The 16,334-nt window shown below is 44.3% G+C and overlaps 2 protein-coding genes across 8 annotated transcripts; both read left to right on the top strand.

Moving 5' to 3' along the window:
• The first annotated feature begins 389 nt into the window (after positions 1-389).
• Positions 390-9,202, top strand: hnrpkl (heterogeneous nuclear ribonucleoprotein K, like). Of its 7 annotated transcripts, none has more exons than XM_049737925.2 (16): positions 390-490; positions 3,131-3,205; positions 3,819-3,916; positions 4,002-4,058; positions 4,836-4,879; positions 5,792-5,864; positions 5,972-6,085; positions 6,167-6,295; positions 6,363-6,664; positions 6,757-6,798; positions 6,875-6,914; positions 7,761-7,776; positions 7,908-7,937; positions 8,023-8,090; positions 8,154-8,323; positions 8,527-9,202. In XM_049737925.2, exons 2-16 carry the CDS (start codon positions 3,145-3,147, stop codon positions 8,555-8,557), a joined length of 1,275 nt encoding a protein of 424 aa, XP_049593882.1. In that variant the 5' UTR covers positions 390-490; positions 3,131-3,144; the 3' UTR covers positions 8,558-9,202. The 7 variants fall into 7 exon arrangements, with proteins under 7 accessions (XP_049593882.1, XP_049593883.1, XP_049593879.1 ...); XM_049737926.2 differs by lacking the exon at positions 390-490 and adding an exon at positions 2,356-2,467 and having other exon boundaries at positions 5,978-6,085; XM_049737922.2 differs by lacking the exon at positions 390-490 and adding an exon at positions 2,357-2,467.
• A 200-nt stretch (positions 9,203-9,402) lies between these two features.
• On the top strand, positions 9,403-14,728 carry LOC125979574 (guanine nucleotide-binding protein G(q) subunit alpha). Its single transcript, XM_049737941.2, has 8 exons — positions 9,403-9,798; positions 9,941-10,103; positions 10,580-10,764; positions 12,364-12,518; positions 12,783-12,911; positions 12,979-13,108; positions 13,229-13,382; positions 13,631-14,728. The coding sequence occupies exons 2-8, from the start codon at positions 9,968-9,970 to the stop codon at positions 13,819-13,821; spliced, it is 1,080 nt and encodes a 359-aa protein (XP_049593898.1). The 5' UTR covers positions 9,403-9,798; positions 9,941-9,967; the 3' UTR covers positions 13,822-14,728.
• The last annotated feature ends 1,606 nt before the right edge of the window (positions 14,729-16,334 follow it).

Raw genomic sequence — 16,334 nt, 5'->3', positions numbered from 1 at the left:
CGATCCGCACGGAGGGCTTGCCGGAGGAGGAGGTGTAGGAGAAGGAGGGGGAGGAGGAGGAGGAGGAGGGGGGAGATCAGGGTGCCATGGAGCGGCCTTGGCGTGTCTGCAGAGCCGCAATCGCGCACGACACGCTCGCCGCCGTTCGTGGAGGTGTCAAGTGCTCCAGCAGCAGCAGCAGCAGCAGCAGATGATGATGATGATGATGAAGATGATGATGATGCCGTCTCACTCCTCCGGAGCCCGCATGCCTCCCCCACCCCCTTCTTCACTCCTTTTTTTTTTTTGCCTTGTAAAAACAAATATGACGTGTTCCAGATGTTTGGAGATCGATAGGCAGACAGGAAGGCTGGATGGACGGACCCCCCTCCTTCCTTCCTTCCTTCCTCCCCCTCCTTCTTTTTCTGCCCCCCCTCCCTCCCCACGCACGAGGTGATGCAGGGAAGACGACGACTACCTGATTACACCCACCTTAAAGGGTGAGCCAAAAGTAAGTGTCCATGTTTTTTTTTAAATAGTTCAAATTAAGATTCCATCCTTCCCCTTACATCATCCTTTCTTCACATAAGTCCTCCCTTCTTTCCTTCCTGCTTCTTTCACTCTTACTTCTGTCCTTCCTTCCATCCTTCCTTCTGCTTTCCCTTCCAGCCTCTCTTCACTTCAAACTTTTTTCTCTTTCTAAACGTCTTCCTTCTTTCACCTGCTTTTAGTCATCCTCACATCCTTCCTATATGTCTTTCCTTTTTTAATTGAAAAAGTCCATAGCACACCACAATCAACATTCACACTAAGTTCTTCTACACACATAACACACACGCACACGTGGTGTGACGTCCACAGTTGACGCAGGAGACCAGATGCCCCCATGAAAAATTCTACTACTACAAATTTGATTCGAACGATAATTATTCATCTTTACCAGCTCGAGATGTCATCTACTGAGCTTGGAAACACTAAAGGATTACATTTCTACATCAGTTGCCATTTTTAGTTCTCAAACAGATGATGGCAAGATTTTGATGATATTACAGAAGAAAACGTTTAAAGTGACAATATGCAGCAGTCCAATGAATCAAACTTCATCCACATGCTAAAAATGATTATAGAGCGAGCAGATGCTGACAAATCCCATCAATTTCTATTTGATTCCACCAGGTGGCAGTGTTATGCTGCAAACTCTTTTTCTTCCCTCTGCCTTGAAACAGAGTAGTTTCACTATTTTAGAATTGATTTTACGGCGGGTCCCTCTTTTTTACAATTGTACGTTAATTAAAAGCGCTGCCTGTGCAATTAATAAATGATATAAATAGATCCAAAACTACACTCATAAATATAATACGTAAATAGCTAATTATATAGATTGATAGGAAAAAATAATTATAATAAAACTATTAAAATTATAGTGACAGGAAATATGTTGCGAAAAAAAAAAAGACAATAAATCCTGTTTGCTGCCATGACAAGATCGGAGCATACCAGATTGTGTATATGTGACACACGTAGACACACGGTGGAATCAGTGAGCGCGTCACCATGGCATTTTTTTTTTTTTTTTTTTAGAAACATCGCGGACAATGTCAAGTGTCGCTATGGTTGCGGATGAAAATATGTACACGCTGCCCCCCCCCCCTCCACACACACACGCACTCTACCATCCATCCACCCCTTCCTGAGAAACATGAAGAACCGAATTAAAACTGTCGCCATGGTAACCTCAGAATATAGGAGAGTTGTAGAGAGCGAGTGAGAGAGACAAAAGCCTGCATACGTGAAGTTGCAAGGCAAAGCTCTACGAGCTCTCTCCACTACTTGATTGGATCTAAAATGGAGGCTGCCAATCCATGCAATGAGGTGGCTGGATTTTGCCTAATGGGAAATCAATTCATCAAATGTGGCCATCACAAGGCATTTAACTGTTCATACGGAATTATTATTATTATTCCTTGTAATGTTGACTTTTTGTATTTGCGAGTTTGTTCTCTTAAATGCATTGACATGATTTCTCTCCTTGCCGTCATGCGTTTAACTACAGTCTGTTTCCTGTTCTATGGTTATAATCACCACACGCATTTCTTCTGACAAATTTCACAAAAAATTACAAGTGTACAAGATGATTTAGTACTAAACACACGTGAATTGTTTTTTTTTTTCAGCAAAAGATTTACATCTCTACTGTTGACTATTTTTATTCAAGTTACGTGTCAGAAGTCAACCTGACAGTCAACGTTGAGGTGTTAGGAATGCACCTTTCAGGCCAAAATCAGGGAAGCTGTCATAATGGAAACAAAGAAGTTTGATCGCAACAGCGCGTGTTCCGATGGGGCGGTGATACGCGCGGAGCTGTGTGTCCCCCGCCCGTCGGCGTTGCCGTGTGACTACACCACAAGCAAACCACAGTGTCACCCCCCTCCATGCTGTAAAAGCTTTGCGTTCGTTCCAAGGCAACAGAATAGCGTGGCAGACGACGGTTAGACGCAAACATTGACGTATTTTTATTTATTTGGGGTGGGTGGAGGTAACATTGCGTGTAGACATTTTCACGCCTATAGGAATAAAAATGCACGTTTAACTCGCTGCGCTGTCGCATCCCGCCCGCCGTCTCGTGGAGACGGACACGCCTCGCGAGCGTTTAGCTTAGCGGTTAGCATCTCAAATCACGTCAATTTAGCCGCTATGAAAGAAAAGCTTAAAGCAGCTCGCCCTGACGCTTATCAACGGGACATTTGAGTATCGTTAATGTCGTAAAATCTTTTATAAACGTCATTAACTACGCGTCGTTTATTTTTAACTCGAGTACATGATGAGGGTTGCGCTTGTATTCACTCCACAAGTGAGCGTCGATTTCGGGAGGGGGCGGGGCAACACGTTAAAAAATGCGCTTGTTTGCTAAAAGCATAAAAAGATTTTTAAAAAATCAACTGTCTTTGTGAATGGTGATTGTTGAATGCATTTTAGTATGTACGTTTGGATGTCGGCCTTTTTAATTAAATCACTGACGTCACGATCTGATTAATCTGGACGTGATTTGTTGATATTTGGGGAATTCATAAATCTAATTTTTTGATTTGGTGGACCCACATTAAAACAATTCTTGCACCTCATAACAATCACTTTTTGTATTTTTTTGCAGGTGCAAATCACACAATGGAGGTGCAAATTGAACAGCAGGACGAAGATCTCACATTCGGTGCCACTGATACCAATGGTAAACTCAAGCTTTTTTTTTTTAATTTAAATAAATGCAGTATATATACCGTATATTTAAGCAATACAGTAAACAGATGCATAATTTTTTTAATTCACTCACAACCATGAAGCAAATAATGAGTTTTTTGTCCTACAAGTAAATTCATAAATAGGCAAATTTGTGAATCAGCAAGGGTTTATTTTTTGCACAATAATTTTCGTTTTCCTGACAGCATCCAGCAGAACTGGCTCATTTGAAGCAAAAGAAAATAGATCATTCCTTGCTGGAGCTGCATAGCAGATGGTGGAGGAATACTGCTGTTTTGTGGCTCCCAAGCACATTTTTTTTTTCAAATTCAGGAAGGGAACACAGTGCATCTGAGTGCTTTCCAGTCTGTGCTTGGCTACCAACTGATAAACAGTAAAAAGCAAGTGCTACCCAGAGTATACTATATATATAGTATATATATTAGGCCTGAACGCTTACCCCATTACTGAAAGAGACGACAGAAGTATAAATCAATTTTCCTGGTGTTGAAATATTGCTTATTTAAAGCAGTCAAGTTGTAGTCACACATTCAACTTTATTATCAACATTCATACGATGTGTCCTCGGTGGTCTTCCCCGTCAGGTAAGCGTCCAGCAGAGGACATGGACGAGGAGCACGCCTTCAAGCGCTCCCGCAACACCGACGAGATGTTAGAGCTTCGCGTGCTGCTCCAGAGCAAAGTGAGGCAGCCACCTGTCACTGTTGTTTACCTTGGTTTTTATCCCCCGTTTTCTGAGAATGACCCCTCCCCTCTCTGCTTCACAGAATGCCGGCGCTGTTATCGGAAAGGGCGGCAAGAACATTAAAGCTCTGCGCACCGACGTGAGTAAACACTCGCAAAGTTCGGCGGTTGATTTGTGAAGTAATTGTTACATTTGGATGGATTTCCTCATTCACGTTTGCTTTAATTCAGAACGACTTCACATTTTGTCTGTTTAAATGTAGGGATGGGCTGATAATCGGTTAATTAAGTCGTTTTTTTTTTTTTTTTAAATACGATTTTCAACAATTAGCTCCATGTCCTCCATCTTGAATTCACGCACCACCCTGCGCACCCGACTTTGGGGAATTCCTGGATGTGTTAATGATTATACTCATCCCTACATGTTGACGTTTTGGGCAAAAATGGAATCTCCCTCATATTTGGTGTAAACTTCCATCTATCTGCTTAACATGACGCATGAAAAAAAGTCCCGTGCGGGATACGTTGTGGTGGTTTATTTTGACCAGGCCACGCTTCTGTTTCTGTCACATTTTGCCTAAAAAAAAAAAAAATTAAAAGTTCAGCGTGCATTCAATTAAAAATCTATTCCTTCTCCCCCTTCTCCCCCCCTTTGTCCTTTCTTTCTTTTTGTTTTTTTGGTGAATGTTTTGGCCACCCGTTGCCCATGTACTGGACCGACATGCCCCTCCTGCGTCGACCCAACCCAACCCCGAACGCCCGCCCGCCCGCCCGTCCGCCCACCTGCCACCCCCCTGGTCGACCTTGCCCATAACCCGTGCCCCTAACATGTGATTGAACCCACCCCCTCCCTCCCCTCCCTCCCCTCTGCCCCCGCCCAATGCTCTCCAACCACCACCACCTCCACCTTCATGCAGTACAATGCCAGTGTATCAGTCCCAGACAGCAGTGGTCCAGAGCGGTATGTCCCACCAATTCTTGCCTGATGACAACGTCATGAATAAGCTGCCTTCTGTTTTTTTTTCACTGCTACGTTTATATTTGATACAAATGATGACAGTGCCCCCACCCCCCTTACCACCAAAACCCCTCTACCCCTACCTTCCCCAACCCCCTCCACATGTCCTCTTGATGTTTCTATCCATTCCTAAACGTCTTTAACCGCGAGATTATGCCGTCCGACCGAATTTGCACTAGGCGGGCGGACATCTTTGTACTCAAGCCCCCACCCATCGAACTCTCTCTCTCCCTCTCTCTCTCTCTCCCGTTCTGCAACTCTCCATTTCCCTGCATTATGGTATCTCCCATGCATTGTCGCTTTGCAACCACTCACCCCCCCCCCCCCCACCCCCCCCCCCACCCCCCCACCCCCACCTACCATTAACATGTCGCCCTTGACTGGACTTCTCAACTGGTCTCATTTTTCAAAGTTTCAATTCCACTGAGCTCAATTTTTGGGCTTCAATACATCCCACCAGTTGAGAATCGCCGATCGATTCGACTCATCCCCTTCCTCCGTCTTCCAGTGCGACGTGGTGCTGGCATTGTGTCGTGAGATCTTGCTTCAGTTAAATTTCCCACTTTGTGTTTTGTCATTTTAAATCAAGAACTGTCCCAGCCCCCCCCCCCCCCCCCCCCCCCCCTCCCCGACCTCCTTTTAATTGTCGTCATTCCAAAACCGTCCGTCTTTCCGAGATAATCTGATTTAAGTGCATGTTAGTCTTAGTTTCTTCTTTTCCAAGTTTGATGAATCTTCATCCAAGACTTTTTATACACGTGTTACCCTGATGATTTGTTCTTTGTGATTTTGGACTTGTTCTTTGTGATTTTGGCGTCTTCTTTCTGTAACGCCTTGTTTTGGCTTTCTCGACAGGATCCTCAGCGTAAACGCCAACATTGACACCATAGGAGACATTCTGCTGAAGATTATACCCACTTTAGAGGAGGTAAAACTCCTTAATTTCCATTTGAGCAAGCATAAAGTCCAGCAGGATGCATCGTGATTATCCGCAAGGCACTTAACTAGTCCTAATTGTTGCGTTTGTATCACAAGTACCAGCACTACAGTGGCATCGACTTTGACTGCGAGCTCCGCCTGTTGATCCATCAGAGCTTGGCGGGCGGGATCATCGGCGTGAAAGGCAGCAAGATCAAGGAACTGCGAGAGGTAGGGCGGAAGTCTTGCTCGGAAATGACCTTATGCCATCCTGCTCTTGACACATTTGTGGCGTCGATGTCCCCCGATTAGAATACACTCACGACCATCAAGCTGTTCCAGGACTGTTGTCCTCATTCTACGGACAGAGTCGTATCTGTGGGCGGGAAGCCGGAGCGAGTCGTCGAATGTATCAAAGTCATTCTAGAACTGGTGGCCGAGGTGAGTCCGAATCTAGTTTCTAGACTTCCACAGGCATCTTCTCACACAGCTTGTCGGTATGTTCCAGTCGCCAATCAAAGGGCGCGCCCAGCCGTACGATCCCAACTTCTACGACGAAACGTACGACTACGGCGGCTTCACCGTCATGTTCGAGGAGCGCGGCAGACGGCCCGGCGGCGGCTTCCCCATCCGCGTGCGAAGCGGCTTCGAGCGCCTGCCCCCCGCACGCAGCAGCCGCCCGCCGCCCCCCTCTCGCCGGGATTACGACGACCTGAGCCCCCGCCGGGGTCCGCCGCCGCCGCTGAGTCGTGGACGCGTGGGCAGCCGGGCACGCAACCTGCCGCTCCCGCCGCCACCGCCGCGAGGAAGGTGTGCTTCTTTTCTAGCAATGTTCTCCAATGGAAATCAAAATGGCAGTATTAAGATTTTACATTTTTTCTAATGATGGTTCTTGTTCACAGCGATCGATTCTCCCACAGCAGTTATCACGATGACAGACCAAGGTGAGGCTAAAAATGTCCTCTCGTGTCGTTCCTCCATCGCTAACCACGTGAATGCTAATCTTCTACCTGTGTGCAGCGACAGAAGAAGCCGCGGAGGAGAACGCTACGACAGCATGGTGAGCGCCGACGTCTGCGCACTTCTCTCCCGACAACAGGATGCGATCGGAATTCCTCTCCCGAGCGTAGTACGAGCAGAGCGGCCACCGACGCTGACGCCGTTTTTTTATTTTCAGAGGCCTGCGGTTGCCCGGCAACGCTTGTCTCCTCTGCTTGCCGAGTACGCCTTTCGGAGATCTGTCAGGGGAGCGAGCAGAGTCGTTCCTGTGCTGCTTCCCTTCAAATTTATAATAATTAATCCGTGATGCGGTCGTTAGTAATTGAATCGTGTGGAATAATTGCGTCAAACAGAGGCCGAATGGCTGCCACCGTCAGATGGGCTGTTGAGTCACTCCACTACAAGAACATGAGGTCAGCCAGGGGAGGTAACAAGGAGGATAAAATATATATATAAAAAATAAAAACGAACAATTTATCATGATTATCCCCCCCTTAGTCAAGGAAATGCTTATGCTGCTGATACAACACTAGTTTTAGCCAAATAGGCGTCAACCGAGGCACCGTTCCAAGATCGTTAAAGTTTCGACTTGACCCACATACGTGTCTTATAAGTTATACAATAATGGAGACGTGCTTATGCGGCAGGAGAGTCAGTTCCAAAGTTCAAGTTGTGTCAGAAGGGACTGCGGGTGTGACATTTCAATTCAACAACGTGTGTCCAAAGCCACCTGGAATGTATCCAGAGTCTCACTTGGTGTACTTATTAAATCGAGCCCGCTTGTCAGAAACGTTCAATCGAATGAATATTAAGATGATAAGCCCTATAATAAGTTACGGCTGTGAGCACGGCGTCTTTACTTTGACACTAAACCCGATTTTTCTTCTCTCCTCGTGGCGAAATACAGAGTGGAGGCGGCTATGGTGAGTCTTTGTGCTAATCCTGCGTGCATTCAAATGAATGACTACATTGAAGATTTCAACCCATTGTGCTTTGGTTTAGAAAGAATGTTGGCTAATTTTCAATAATTGTCTTCTATTTTAATGTCTTCCAGATAACAATTCCTGGGATCACTTTCATTCCAGTGAGTAAAATGGGGAATTTGGGTTATTTTTTTTCTCCATCCTTGTAATGCGCAATAAAAACTCATTTTGCGTTCGGCTTGCCAGGTGGCCGAGGCTCGTACAGCGACATGGGAGGGCCAGTCATCACAACGCAGGTCACCATCCCCAAAGACGTAAGTGTTCAATGAAACAAAAGATGTGGAAGAGTGGGGAAAATTTTTGTGGCTGTTCCGCAGCTCGCCGGCTCCATCATTGGCAAAGGCGGCCAGAGGATCAAGCAGATCCGCCACGAGTCCGGAGCGTCCATCAAAATCGACGAGCCGCTGGAGGGCTCGGAGGACCGCATCATTACCATCATCGGAACGCAGGACCAGATCCAGAACGCACAGTACCTTCTGCAGAACAGGTGACTCCCAAATTTCCCGTAACAGGTATAGTCCATCTGTTGACCTCCAAGACAAGATTGTCTGAAGGCACAAATCTGAGGAGAGTACAGAAAAATCGGGAAAAACTGCCCAAAGATATTCAAAAAGACTATAAAGGCTTTCATCACTGCTAAAGGTACATAAGCTTGAGTTTTTTTTTGTGACTTTTCTGTTTTTCCTCCAGCGTGAAGCAATATTCCGGTCGATTCTTCTAGGACGGAAGCAAGATGAGCAAAGCCAAGCCCTTGGTTGGTTCTACCAAATCTGTTGAAGCTTCTGGGGATATTGTTAAAATATATATATAAGAAGCTGCCCCAAAACATTTCTGTGCCGGTGTTGATGACTTTCAAAGACATGATGCCATTACATTTGACATTAATGTTGTTTGCATTACAGTGGAGCATGCAACTTTTTTAAATGAAGTTTCACACTTGATGAGCAGCAATTAGCTTAGCATTCTTAGTTGCCAACCTCGTGACAAAACTAAAATGGTTAACTGTGAATGTTTTTTTCAGAGGCTTGTGGTTTTCCATTTCTTTAGCTAACATTTTAATGTACATGTCTTAGTATAACTCTAAAAAAAATGACACGTTTGATGAATGTTTGATACTTTTAAAGAGATTTTTACATTTTTCATAGAGCGGCGAGTCACTGTACAAATTGTGTATATAATATTTACATGCATTTTTCCCCTTCTCTCGCCAAATGAATGCTTTGATATTTCATGTTTTGTTTAAGTGTTAAATGTATTCTTACATTTGATCATTTTAGTGGTTTATAGCCATTTGTGAAATGGCGAAAAAATGATACTCTTTATATGTATCTGTGATTGGCAAATAAAGATTTTTTTTCAATCATCATTAACTTCTAATTTTATTTCATTTAAATTTTATGCTATTTTAAAAATGTGTCAAACGCGCAAAAGAAAAGTGATGGTCTGGATTTTCTTCATTTTAAATCGATTCTTTGTACCGTGATCCAATTTGGTCCTGGTTGTTAAAATATCGCGATACTTTAGTGTCACATGTGTCACATCCATCCGCAGCGTGCACTCTCGTTTATTACAGGAAACGACTTGCAGTAATGTAATCGACGAGAACTCGCACGCTTTCCCATCACCGGAGAGAGAGCGAGTAGCAGTCCCCTCTTCTCCCCGTCGCATGCGCCATCCGCGCGGGGCTCAGTGAACCAGCGCGCACCGAGGGGGGTAGCAGCGGTAAGACAGAGACCTCCACTCCGCGTAGAAGACCAAAAAAAAGAAGCTGCGGAGTTCGGTTTTTTTTTTCTCTCTCTTCCTTATCGACGAGGTTTGGCTACTTTTTGTCAGAGTTAAAAATTTCATTTTATGTGGCCATGAAGTGAACTCCGCCATATTTGGCACGTCCACCACGCCCGCTGACAGTCGTAAAAACTTCTTCGCTCGACTTCATTTAGCACTTTAAAGTGTTATAATAAGGTAAAGTCAACTTTCGTGACTTCTCTTGTGCTTCTAAACGAGCCGAGCGACTCGTGGTTGTTTTGCCCCCTCTCCCCACCCTCCACCTTTATCCCACCCTCACTCCGCGCTTAAACGGCATCATGTTTGTGTCCGTGCCCAGGGAGGGCGACGCCTGAAGACGGGCAAGATGACCCTGATGGCGGTGGGGGCTTGCTGCCTCAGCCCGGAGGCCAAAGAGGCTCGGAGGATCAACGACGAGATCGAGAGGCAACTACGCCGCAATAAGAGAGACTCGAAACGGGAATACAAGCTCCTCTTGCTCGGTAAATGAAGTCAATCCCGCACTTCATAATCGATATTTGCACATTGTTGTGTCTGGAAGTTGTGTTATCAAACATACAATTTCGTCGTTGTGCTCAGTTGCGACGCCTTTGATTACACAATAGTTTATAAATGTCATGCATGACAGACGAAAGCGAACAGCCGCTGTGGGTGTACATTATTCAAGTGCAGGAAGAAAACAAAAACTATTTGTCCCCTCCGGGTGTGACATTTCAATGACTGGACTTAAAAATAAAATCTATAGCATTTAAAAATCCCTGTCAAAAGTTGAGCACATTAATAGTGTACAATTCATCCCTTTTTAAAATGTGTCAAGTATGAAGTTAATTAAATTCAAAGAGTGGTATCAAAAACGGTACCATTTTAGAATCGTCCCTGTTGAATTCCAAATTTGGCAGCATTGCTTCCCAGTTTTTGGAAGCATACTGTATTTTTTAAAATATATTTTATTTTCCAGGGACTGGCGAGAGTGGTAAGAGCACCTTCATCAAGCAAATGAGGATCATCCATGGCAGAGGCTACTCTGATGAAGACAAACGGGCCTTCACCAGGCTAGTGTACCAGAACATCTTCACCGCCATGCAGGCCATGATCCAGGCCATGAAGACGCTTCGGATCCCCTACAAGTACCAGTACAACAAGGTATGAGAAGAACTCGCGCATACCGGAGTTTTTATTGTCAGTTTATACAATGACTGCTGCAAAAGGGAGGGCGGGGTGTGCTGTGTTGTATTAACTGGATCACTTCTGGTAATTTGCGGCCCTGTTTAGTTTTGCACTCCGCTGACAGACACTCGCTAAAAACAAGCTCGGTCCTGCGCAGCGTTTACACAGACAATTGTTTTTCTCATCCAGTGAAGATTTCAAATATTTTCTGTAGCTATTATAACTAAACAGTTACACTGCATCAATTCAATGGACATTGTGCTGCTCCTTATGGTGTGTACTGTGCATGCCTTGGCCACCTGGGGGCGATAGAAGGCAGGTACTGTTCAGGGCGATGCAGTATCTCCAACACCTCCTTGTTCATCAGTATGACACTAATTGTATTTTTTCGTCATATTGTCTGTCTACATGTGTTGCTGCAGTGTTTGTGTTCAGCCTTTTGCTTATGTTGCAACATAGATGCTATTTGTTTTTAGCATAAAGCTAGCGGAGCAAAAGGCAAACCTGTGTTTTTTCTTTTGTATACATATTTTTTCTGCTCTGGGGGAAAAATGATCATTGTAGCTTAATCGTGAACCTTCTCTGTTTACTCTCAATATTTGTTTTTTTTTTTATTGCGGGCCAAATAAAGCACACTTACATTTCTTCGCACGTGAGAGATAAACGCCAATTTTTTAATTGAGGCAACCGGAACTTATTAATCACTCCAATTATCTCGCCCACACAAGGACGTGGAAAGTGCGCAAGTTCCAGGTAGAGACCAGGAAAGTCCCCGGAGAACAGTACTTCACGTGCGTGTCATGTCACAGTAACTGGTTCCGCGTCAGCATTTTTGAGTGTTATGGAAGTGAAATCGTTAAAGAAACCACAGAGGGTGCACAATTTTGTGCACGACTGGATGAGCGCTTGGCTAACTCCAACTAATGGTGTGTTGCTAATTATTACGCCACAGTTTTAGAAACCTTCTCTCGGGGTTACAAAACAAAAGCTGCTTTATGAAAGACTCCAAATTACAAATGTTTTGCCCTTCACGAGGCGCAAAATGGCTCCAGAATATCCTCTTGTCAGCACCGCGGTAAAATGGCGTCAACCTGGCCTGCGCATTGACGGGAAGAATTTGCTGCCAGGCGGCGAGGCAGAGCATTAGGGGTGGCTGAAGATTCCAGGAAGACATCCATCGGCCAAGCTCGGGGAGATTATCTCAACGAGATTTTACTCAGAACTCTGCTGCGGCGGCACTTAGGCGGCCTGCTAAATGCATTTCACCGGAAGCGCTCGATGTCCTCCTGCAACGATTAGACGGCAAACATCAAAGACACGCACACACACGCGCACGGTGTGTCTCCCCGCACTACTCCTGCTCAACTTCCATGTTGTTTATGAGGGAGTTCACTGGATATATCGAGTCAACTTGCGAGGAAGTTTTTGTCATGAAAGAAAAGGAGGTCAACAGTTTAAACATGTGCGTTCTTGCTTGTGATTTAATTGGCCGCAAAAACAATACCCACACAGGCTGCAGCACATTTTTTTTTTAACCTCCACAAATCATGTGCTTTGTTTTTGTCTTATATTCAGGCCAACGCCAGTACTGTCAGCGAGGTAAACGTGGAGACGGTGACGACGTTTACAAAAGTCTACGTGGACGCCATCAAGAGCCTGTGGGCCGACCCGGGCATCCAAGAATGTTATAATCGCAAAAGGGAATACCAGCTCTCCGACTCGGCCAAATAGTGAGTGGAGTGTTAGCACGCCGAATACCCGCCGAATACTTTCCGTTGTTTTGTTATGCCAGCCGCATAAGCGGCCTCTGGATTGACTCGATTTGATCGATCGATAAAAGAAGACTGCCAGGGTTTTGCCATATTAAAAAAACATGATCAATCATTTTCCACCATTTAGAATTTTTGAAATCGAGACGTGAGGGTTTTGTATTTAATCGAGAAAAGGCGCCATAGCTCAATTCTTGGATGCTCAACTTGTTCCCCTATCTGCAGCTACCTGAACGACTTGGACCGCATCGCTGACGCCACGTACCTGCCGTCACAGCAGGACGTGCTACGGGTCAGGGTGCCCACCACGGGCATAATCGAGTACCCCTTCGACCTGGAGAGCATGGTGTTCAGGTGAGTCCGCCGACACCTTCCGTGGGGAAATAAGCGGGTCGCCGCAAGGTTTTTGTTTCCGCCGCAGGATGGTGGATGTGGGCGGGCAGCGCTCGGAGAGGAGGAAGTGGATCCACTGTTTTGAGAAAGTCACGTCCATCATGTTCCTGGTGGCGCTCAGCGAGTACGACCAAGCGCTGGTGGAGTCGGCGCACGAGGTGACACCCAGCAGTGTGCTTCATTGGCCTGCAGGGGGAGCTCTTTAGTCACGCTCTCGGGCTCGTCCAGATCACCTTCCTTGCTCTTACCTTTTATTCATCAATATTCTCTTTTTGAAGAATCGCATGGAGGAGAGCATGGCCTTGTTCCGAACAATCATCACCTACGAGTGGTTCGAAGAATCCTCGGTCATCTTGTTCCTCAACAAGATTGATTTGCTGGAGGAGAAAATCATGCACTCGCATTTGGTCGATTACTTTCCTGAATATAACGGTGAGCAAAGGAAGAGGAGCAGCAACGTAATTTGTAACTTTTAAAATATTGCACAAATGTTAAAAAAAAACTACTTAATTTAAAAGAGAAATTTTTGTGAAAATGATGTATGGGTCTGGAAAAAATCTATTACATCATACATTTTAATCATTTGATATTTTGTTACAGCGCTGTAACATTGGTGAATTTGTCGATGCCGCAAAAAACGTGATTGGTGGCTTCTCATTTGCATTCCGGCTCCCTTTCAGGTCCGCAGCGGGACGTGAAAGCGGCCCAGGAGTTCATCCTGAACATGTTCGTCAACCTGCACCCCAACCGCAAGAAGCTCATCTACTACCACTTCACCTGCGCCACCGACACGGACAACATCCGTTTCGTCTTCCACGCCGTCAAGGACCATATTCTGCAAGGCAACCTTGAAGACTACAACCTGGTGTGAAGCGGAGGTACGGTGTCGGGGTTCTGTGGTGGTGATGGAGGGAGGGTGGGGGCGCCGCTTGAAAAGCCTGGCAAGTTGACCACTATGATGCAAGATGGCGGCAACGGAGCGCCCCAAAGACGGTACTACTGATGTATTCAAACCTTTGATCACTAAACTGCTGCCTGAGTGGACAAAGCGTACAAGAATGACCCAGCGGCGGTCGGTGGATTACTGTGCATGGACAACGGAGGGACTACTTTCTGCGCAGGTGCGAGTCGGTTACACTTAACAGTAGCTCATGTGTGCCTCTAAAGAAAAGCCAGTATGAAAAGCCAGTTGAGCATATTTTCCATATCCTCCATATATCCAGTTAAAAGGGGGAAATTTAAGGAAGAAAATGAAACAAGGTATTCTGATTAAAATTGCCTTGATGAATTCATCAAATTAATCCACCTATTTTCATCTATCACAGGAAGCAGCCATTTTGACACTGTACTGCCCCCTGTTGTCGACAGCAATTGATGTCAAAAAGCCGTCGGCTCACATTCTGAGCGTCACGTGATCAACCCCACAAAACCGATGTGTATGTATTTACGTCTTACATATACCGTTTATTCGATATATCGCACAACCCTCCATACTAGTTGTCTTACTAGTCAGCATTACGGTCGAGCTGGATATGAGAGTTATGAAATGGATGCTCAAACGGCTTTCCATAAGCCAGTCGTAATCAACACTAATTGCACGTTGACCTTTTAGGCCTTCGCTCATTTGAACACTTGAGTAACAAGTCACCATTTTGGAGCACTTGATGCGAGTCGGCATTCTTTATTTTTAATGTTTCGCCGTGTGCACGGCATTGATTTGCCACACTGAAAAAAAAATTCATTTGCGAGAAAACATTCGCAATGCTGCGGGAATAACACAAAGAAAAAAAGTTGTAATTTTCCGAGAATAATACAATATTTTGGGGGTCTTTTGTGAATAAAACTTCACATTCAATTTAAATGAATGACAAATACAAAGAGCCGTACTAAAAATACTTTATTGTACAAACATTCCAACTTAATTTTTGTAGATTTAAATTTTTTTTTTTTGGTCACACGATGACTGTTCTCGGAACGTAAACCACTTTTGTCGCCAAATTTTGCACTTTTTTATTTAATTAACATTTCGTGTGAAATTACGACTTTTTTCCTCATAAATGAAGTGTTCTGATTTGAAACATGCATTACTAGTACTATTTTTTTAATTTAATGCTTTAATCGCAATTTAAAACACCACTCTATCATGAAACCGTATCTTCCCTCAACGGTACAAGTTTTTTTTTTCCTCCTAATATCACAGCTTTTCGCGTAAAATTGCGACTTTAGTCAGATGAAATCTGCTCCGGTTAAATTATGAGCACATCAAATTTTATTTGCAGAAGATACATCTTTCTCACAAAATTACAACTTTAATCATGAGTAAAAAAGAAGGCGCCTTGACTTTTTTATTCTCGTAGAATTCCGAATATATTCTCCTAGAATTCTTTGTTCTTGTTGAACTGTAAGTTGTTTTTTTTTTTTTTGCATAAAATGACTCCTATTAGATTACAACTTTTTAGTTCAACTGAAACTGTACACAACGTTATTTTTGTAAAATCACGCCTCATTGTCTTGAAATCCCGCTGCTTATTCTTGTAGAGTGTTGTGACTAATCTCATCAAGTTTTTCCACGTGAAAGAATAATTCATTTTTTTTTAACGGCTTTATTCTTGTAACATTTCGACTTCTTTTTTTCAGTGTCTCCTTCATAATCCACTTTTATGCACATGAACACATTTCAAAGGGAATACTGCTTGCATTTCTTTCTTTCATTTGTCTTTTGTTTCTTTACAATTTGGTGATTGTATCAAGCTGCAGTCTTTTGTGTCATTTGCCAAACTAGCTGTAGAATTGGGCTCGTAGTTAATCTAAACCGGTACTATAAATATGACACGGTACGGCGATCGCGGAAGAGGCCGATCGCCGAGAGAAAAGTATTAACTGTGTGTTAAATAAACTCTCGGGCATTAAACGAGTGCGGTCTTGATCTCAGTGCTCTTTAAGTTGTCGCAGTCAACGACTAAAGCCTAATTACAGAAGATTGGTTGCAGTACTGTTTACATAACCTCTTGTCTTCTTATTAAAAATAATTGCAGTCAAATTTATGCTTGAATTCCACTCACTGCAATTGATGTTTTATGCAGCATCCGCGTGTGAGATTATTTGAATAAAGTCAAATGTTGTTAAAGGTTTGTGTCTTTTGTGTGTTTGCAAACCGGTGCAACATCACAGCCAGCTTCATCATCATGAGTTTTTTGTTGTTGTTGATGTTGTGCTCTGAGATTTAGCCCACAGGAAGCGATGATGTGCAAGGATGGATTTCATGCCGTCAACAGAATTCCAATCCCCTGCTTGGAAATGTTTGCCTTCCAGCTATTTTGCGTTGGCTAATCCCGCCACATCAGGAGGTAGGGACTCTCCAGTGGTACCTCGAGATACGGGCGA

This window comes from Syngnathus scovelli, chromosome 13 (genome assembly GCF_024217435.2).
Source record: "Syngnathus scovelli strain Florida chromosome 13, RoL_Ssco_1.2, whole genome shotgun sequence".
Classification (NCBI taxonomy): Eukaryota; Metazoa; Chordata; class Actinopteri; order Syngnathiformes; family Syngnathidae; genus Syngnathus; species Syngnathus scovelli.
Note: the sequence above shows the minus strand (reverse complement) of the source record. Positions and strands in the feature narration are given on the sequence as shown.

Bases quoted from the DNA above. Each gene is read 5' to 3' on its own strand.
- hnrpkl (XM_049737925.2), top strand. From the start codon at position 3,145: ATGGAGGTGCAAATTGAACAGCAGGACGAAGATCTCACATTCGGTGCC. The intron at 3,206-3,818 runs GTAAACTCAAGC...CTTCCCCGTCAG, and splicing joins CGGTGCCACTGATACCAATG to GTAAGCGTCCAGCAGAGGAC. The intron at 3,917-4,001 runs GTGAGGCAGCCA...TCTGCTTCACAG, and splicing joins GCGTGCTGCTCCAGAGCAAA to AATGCCGGCGCTGTTATCGG.
- LOC125979574 (XM_049737941.2), top strand. From the start codon at position 9,968: ATGACCCTGATGGCGGTGGGGGCTTGCTGCCTCAGCCCGGAGGCCAAA. The intron at 10,765-12,363 runs GTATGAGAAGAA...TCTTATATTCAG, and splicing joins ACAAGTACCAGTACAACAAG to GCCAACGCCAGTACTGTCAG. The intron at 13,383-13,630 runs GTGAGCAAAGGA...GCTCCCTTTCAG, and splicing joins TTACTTTCCTGAATATAACG to GTCCGCAGCGGGACGTGAAA.